This window comes from Oncorhynchus masou, chromosome 6 (genome assembly GCF_036934945.1).
Source record: "Oncorhynchus masou masou isolate Uvic2021 chromosome 6, UVic_Omas_1.1, whole genome shotgun sequence".
Classification (NCBI taxonomy): Eukaryota; Metazoa; Chordata; class Actinopteri; order Salmoniformes; family Salmonidae; genus Oncorhynchus; species Oncorhynchus masou.
Window position 1 is genome coordinate 50,273,017 of NC_088217.1, and position 7,247 is coordinate 50,280,263.

At 42.3% G+C, this 7,247-nt stretch overlaps 1 protein-coding gene across 1 annotated transcript in view; it reads left to right on the forward strand.

Annotated features, from left to right (window-relative positions):
• The first annotated feature begins 464 nt into the window (after nt 1-464).
• LOC135542216 (twinfilin-2) overlaps nt 465-7,247 on the forward strand; it is a 12,840-nt gene continuing 6,057 nt past the window's right edge. Inside the window, exon 1 of the mRNA XM_064969014.1 lies at nt 465-783. Within this exon, the coding sequence (XP_064825086.1) occupies nt 687-783 (97 nt within the window). The 5' untranslated portion in view covers nt 465-686. The remainder of the gene's footprint in view (nt 784-7,247) is intronic.

Consider the following 7,247-nt stretch of genomic DNA (forward strand, 5'->3'; position numbering starts at 1 on the left):
ATAATTAACGGGTGTGCCGTTCGTTTCAATACTTGGACCATTGTTATTCTTCATGCCTGTGAACTGTGCATTAACACAAATGTTCCCTTGTGACAGTGTGCCATAAACATACCATACATGTCCACCAAAGACATATCTTTGTCAGTCTTTGTCATGTGAATCCTCAGTCCTCCAACCACTTCTCTCCAGTGTACCAAATCACATTTAAACATAGTTGAAAACCCTTTAACAGAAATGTCACTGGGTCAGGGGCTCAGGTGAGTTTGATTATAAGGTTCTCGTGTCACTTTTCTGTCTCTCAAGCAGACCATGGTGGGGTGGGGGTGGGGAGGCAGACACCCAAGGCTGGACAGTCAGTGGCAGCTAAATTTGGGAGAGAGGGGATCAGGTTCCCTCTCTGAACGCACATGATCCTGCCCCAGTTACTCGAGCTGTGTCCCCCTCTCATACTGTCCCACTCACTCAAAGACCTCATACACTCACGCAGCGATTTCAGACACTTAGACCAGCGCTTCGTCACACAGACTTTATCAGCGGTTTTATTGCCACAGGTTATCCCATTGTGTCTCTCTTTGTCTGGGCTGAATCTCCACTGTCCGCTCTGGGACTTGGCTTGGCTCTACCGTCTCTCAACCCCTCTCCCCTACAGCACCCGGAGGGTGGGACAGACTTCTTGCTGACCCACAATGTTTCTGGTTCTTGTTGTGACGCCGGAACTAAGGGAGTTCTTGGCCAGAGCAAGGGGTGGAGCTGTCCGCCTCATCAAGGTGCGGATCCAGGATGGTGAGTAACCCAGGGGACAGCGGTTGGGCAGGAGGGAGGGATCTTGGCAGGACAGGAGGGATCTTGGTCAGGCAGAGTTGACATAAGATTTATATTAAATTGATAACTTTAATTATTTAACCTATTATGTGATTAAATTGTTCTAACTGTGTGTTTGTATCAGGATGTGTGTAGTTGTGAAGATGTGTGTGAGAGTTAACCCAAAAATCAAATCAAATTTTATTTGTCACATGCGCCGAATACAACAGGTGTACACTTTACCTTGAAAGGCTTACTTACAGGCCCTTCCCAATGATGCAGAGTTAAAAATAGTAACTCAATAAAATACACAAGAATGAAGCTATATACAGGAAGTACCATATCACTGTGCAGGGGTACAAGGTATTTGAGGTAGATATGTACATAAAGGCAGTGTAAAGTGACTAGGCATCAGGATAGATAATAATAACAGTAAAAGACCGAACAGCAGCCGCACGCACGTGTGTGCGGTGTTGTTATGCGTGTGTGCGCGCGCATGTAGTGTGTGTGAGTTTGTGTGAGAGTGTCAGTGTAGTGTGTGCGAGTGTATAGTATTGTGAGTGTGCATAGGTAGGGTCAATACAGATAGACGGGTAACCATTTGATTAACAATATAGCTGTCTAATGGCTTTGGGGTAGAAGCTGTCTGTGAGCCTTCTGGTCCGACAGATGATGCTCTGGTACTGTGTGCCCTAAGGTAGCAGAGTGAACAGTCTTTGGCTTGGTGGCTGAAGACTTTGTCCATTTTTTAGGCCTTCCTTTGACACCGCCTGGTATGTTGTTTGTTGTTCTGCTGTTCAGTCCCTTGATTGTGTGGATGCTGCTAATGGAGATGTCATCGAGTTGAACAAAAAAAAAAACATTTCACAATGTGTTGGGAAACTGAGGCCACATGTGTTTGGTCAGATGATGCATTCAGTCTGATGAAAGGGATTGCAAGAGAGACTGACATCTTTACTCAACTTTGTAATGGTTGGCATGTTGTCAAGGTTTATATGATCCAGTTGAGATATGAAGTTACATTGAACTCTCATTCGGAAGGGTTATGGAAAATATGACCGGAGTCCTCATTGGACTCACTGTCTAATGATGCCAATGACAAAACCTGTTGATTGCACCTCAGCACCTGAGGTGCAATCAATAAATATAACATTCATTAGTCATCATGATTTGTTTTCCAATAAGAATGACACAGTAGTTAGTGCAGCTGTTCATTAGCTGTGTGAAAGGCATTCATGCTATGTGCATGTGTGAAACAGACCATGAGGCAACAGGACATTTCATGATGTACATCTGGGATGTTTACATCTTGTTTGGGACATCTTGTCTGGGCCTACTGACACTCTATCTGGGCCATTTGTCATATTGTAGTAATCTGAGACTTTCTGACTGATATGGATGTGGTGTCTGGCTCTTTTTTGGGTTGTCTCTGGGTAGTTTAAGGGCCGTGTCTAGACTCCGATGTCTGGGCCTGTTTCCAGGAGGCCTATGGGCCAACAGTCAGGCAAGTATTTTTTATTTATTTTTATTCCACCTTTATTTAACTAGGCAAGTCAGTTAAGAACAAATTCTTATTTACAATGACAACCAGAGCTGGTGTGGCAGGGTAGCCTAGTGGTTAGAGCATTTGACTAGTAACTGCAAGGTTGCAAGTTCAAACCCCCGTGCTGACAAGGTACCAATCTGTCACCCCTGGCATTCAACCCACTGTTCCTCAGTTGTCATAGAAAATATGAATTTGTTCTTAACTGACTTGCCTGGTTAAATAAAAAATATATAAAGATGGAACATTAGATAAACTTTTTCAGCTAGTTGGCTGTCAAAATTGCACTGATAAACGATGGGGAACTGTAGCCTCCTCATCTTTCTGCAGCTTGCCTGCCCATACATGCTTGTCCCAACCAAGCACCCAAGCTAACTGGCTAAAGTTGGCTAGCTAGCTACATCCACACACAAATGAGGGAACAGCTCACTCTGGCTATTTTACTCGTAGCAGAGCTGGTTAGGCTGTTTACATGTTATCTGGAGTGTTCTTGACTAACTATTACTTTTTGCCTACGTTTACTGACTCTGGTCATATTCAGTGGGTGTTGCGCATTCGTAAATTGATAAGTATTTTTGTACTCTGACACACTCAGACAAGAGTGCTCTGATATCGGAGTAGATAGCCAAAGTGATAGATAGCCCGAGTGAATTTGCGAACACAAGAGATATGCTAACTGGATAACAGTAGCTCAAGTTCTTGCTAGCTAACCAAATGACATCTGCATCTCTAGCTGTGTATAGACACCGAAAAACTACACGAGGGGGAAAAGTCAGTCACTCACCCACTCCTCCAATGGCATGATATGACATCCTCCTAGCAGCTAGCCATCTAGCTAACGTTAGGCTCCGTGTTTTTAGCTTGCTGCATAAATCGATACGCTAGCCTATTAGCTACGTTATGACTGACTTGTGATCATTGCCCTTGCTAGTTTTACTGTATTGACATTCCCATCCTTAGTTACATTTTCGTTTTTTGTCCAGGATACTGAGTCATTGAAACTGAAACAGTGCATCCCGAATGGAGGCAGCAAACAATGTACCAGGCCATCTGTGATTTACAACCTAATATTTTTTGGACTACAAAGAAATGTATTGGTGAATTATATTAATCATGCATTGTACTGCATCCATCTATTCTGCCAACAACAATGCCTTAGTGTACGTCATGGAACGTTGAGACAAATAGAACCTATTTTTAAAAACTTTTATACATTTGGTTTTGTAGCATTAACTGGGAATTAGATTTTTATTTTATTTTTACAGATATTATGATTGTCTGTTTCATATCTTGTTTCAGATTGGGTGGGCCTATTAGGGCCCGGCTCCCCGGATCCACCCAGGCCCATCCATGTATGTACTGTATACGCTGCAAACAGCGCATGATGACAATTGCGCATCATAAATAGCCTAAGCAACACTTCAGAATACACTTTTTCAATACCTGGTTTGCATACCCATTGTTTCCTTAGTTAGCATTTACTGGTAGATATCATAAATTGAATTGTCTTTCCTACCCTACCTGCTACTGATGTCATTCTGCTGTGAGCTGCTTCATACCAAAACCAGTTGAGAGCTGCATGCTCTTGCTGCCTGCAGATGATGTTCCACTGAAACTAGGCTGTGTGCAGCGGATATGTGAATATATTTCACAGGCTTTGCGATTGTGTAGGCTACTTTGTGCATGATTTCTCTACTGTACTACATCATTGATACGTTGAATACCTCTACTCAGTGGTTATTTTAGCATGTAAATCTTGGTGGGGCAAACTCAAAAATAAATGTTTTAGATGCATGCCCGGCAAAGCCACAACACTAAACAATAGATTCATTGCACTGTAATGGTGACAAACGGTGGCCACAAACTGTTTTGGGCCTGCACATAAAGTTGTCCTAAATGCAGTCTCAACAGCAGTCCCAATAATTGACCACTGCTACACCTGGATATCAGCGGAGCCTTGTCTGACAGCGAAACAGTTAATTCAACCTCATTTACTGCATTTTAAAAAACACAGCTGACATGGCTGACTTGTTTAAACAAATGTGGTTTCTACTGACAATTGAGATGTGCAAACTATGGCATAATGGGACAAAAAGTGGATAAGAGGCAATCTGTAATTTTGATTAAAACATTAATGAGCAGCTTACTTCACAACATACACTTAGTATTACTTTCTTAGCTACAGTATACATATCTCCTTGGAATATTATATAATTTATGCAGCAGCATTGAATACATTTTGGGATTTACCTTGTTGTGCTGTGCTCACTTGAACAGGAAGGTGGCGCGGCGGTCCTTCGTGGGCAAATTTTGTCATCAAACTTTGTCATCAAAGTGGCATTCAACTGGGAACTTGGAAAAGAAACAAGGTCGAATCATGATGACGTCAGTGATCTTCAGGTCAGAGCTCTAGAAAGAGGCCCAGGTTCCCCACTCGGCAATTCCGAGTTGGATGACCGTTCAAAACTTATATTCCTATTCAGAGCTAATTTTTTCAGAGTTCTCAGTTGTCTTTAACTCACTAAAGTCTGAGATTTCCCATTTCCAAGTTTCCAGTTGTTTTGAGCGTGGCAGAAGTCATGCTGGATTGACAGCATGGCCAATGTTAAATCTTTATCATTTTAAGCTTGGAAAAGAAACCCTTAAACCCAGGCTTGGACCACACACCCACTCCACTGAATAGCAGGTTAGTGATTGCTTTGCAATGCTTGCAGTTAGCCACTGATTCCTTCCAAACCACTCATTGTTGATTTTTTTATTTCAAACTTGTTGTGTAATGTTGATGTCCAATGGCCGGTCAGCACTGATACGTTTTATTATTAATTTCTCTTCATTATTTCTCTTCATATGACAAGGATTGAAAAGGATTTGCCAGTAGATTGTCAACTTGATTCATGATGATGACTGCTAGTTTGCTAGATTAGATTTTGAAAATATGATGTTGACATGATCAGTCCAATCAAATCACGGTAGATATAACGTGATTTGACGTCATTTTATCTGTGGCGAATGACCTTGAGCCTTCTTAGATGGACACTTCTAATGTAACTCTATGGTATCACCTAAGGGGCTAAAATTTGTTAGCTCTACCCGTAGATTTTGTGGTGACTAAGTGTCCCCATGACTGACAGAACACTGAGCCAATCACGGCGCAACTAGAGAACATTACCAACCCCTACGCTCTGTATTTTCCTCTGGCTGCCCCACCCCCACAGAAAGCACTGAGCTAGGCTAAAACACCTGCATTTTGGAGCTCCCTTACTCAAGAAAGCAAAAAAAGACCAAGTTTGTATGTGGCTTTATTAGCTCAATTACTATTACATTTTTAAAAATATTGTTTGCAAACTGATATGTGACACGTATTAATGCCAAAATAACATGCAAAATGATCTCTGCCCCGAATGATGGGTTGCCACTGCCTCTACTACACTATTTTGAGAAACACCCGTAGGGATTAAGAAGTGCCCACTGAAAACCAATTGGGTATACAGTGTATACCTGCCTATACCCTCCACTGCACCACTGGCCCTTTGGGTTTTACAACAAGTGCATTCTCCTACATGAGTGAGCTGGTATTATGGTTGCTGTCCTTTCAGTATCACCAACCTGTCACACACTGAAGGCCTATAGGTTCACCACTGCGCAAACATGTCTGCAATAGATTCATCTTTCAATAAGTGTATATATTTGACCTGGGGAAGCAGTTTTATGAGCTGACTGAATGGAAGATGATAATTTAGTTTTTTCTCTCCACTGGTTTCAGGAAGACGTGATGTGTCCTCACTGTCCGAGTCAGATATAAGACCAAGTACAAATGTATCCGACACCGAGACAAGCCCGAGACACTCAATATGTGGTCTCGAGACTGGACTTGAGATCTCGAGTCCTACAACACTGATCCTTAGTAGCTGGTCACTCAATACTATCCTCTCAGCAACTCTCAGTAATATGACAAAATATGTGTATGTGTATGTGTATGTGTGTGTAAAAGTCCGTACAAGGATAGTAAAACAAGGAAAATTCTACCTCTTGGGGACATTTCCCACGTCCCCATGATGACAAAGGGTATTTTTAGTTTAGGGTTAGTTTAGGGTTAAAATAAGGGTTTAGGGTTTGGGTCAGGGGTTAGGGAAACTAGGATTTTGAATGGAAATACATTTTAGGTCCCCATGAGGATAGAAGAACAAAACGTGCGTGTGTGTGACTGGCTGATGGAAAGTATGTGTCTGTGCTGATAGTTGGAATGCGTTGGGGCTCAGAATAGCAACTGCAGTGATAGATGGTCAAGAAATCCCCCTGCACCCCTCAAGGACATTGGACTTTTGGTCTATGTGTGTATGCAGGTTTAAGAATGGGCATGTGTGCACTTGCCTTCACGTTTTGATCATCTGTTTGTGGTTGGATGTCGTTAAGTTGTTCTTTGCGAGTATGTGCATCTTGTCTGTGACCTCATTTGATAGTCCTAGCAATTAGTGAAAGATTTCTAGTAAATACCACCAACGCATCACATTTTAAACACAGAAGCTCCTCTGTCGTTGTGCATGACAAACCAAGTGACCCTGGATCATTTCATGACACTCTTTTCAGATGTTATAAACATTATTGAGAGAGGATTTGCTAAAACTGCCATCAAGGACAGGACTGCAAGGCTACTGTCAATCAGTGACAGTTTCCACTCAATGGCTGGTCTCCATACACCAGTGAGATTAATACAGATCAGATCCCGAGACCTGATGAATAGTTAATTGAGGTGTTGAGGCTAATTTAAGCAAAGTGTTGACAAAAAGCACGAGAGGGGTTGAAAGATGAGCCCAGAAGAGTGTATGAAGTGAAAGAGATGAAGGGTGTGTGTGTGTGTGTGTGTGTGTGTGTGTGTGTGTGTGTGTGTGTGTGTGTGTGTGTG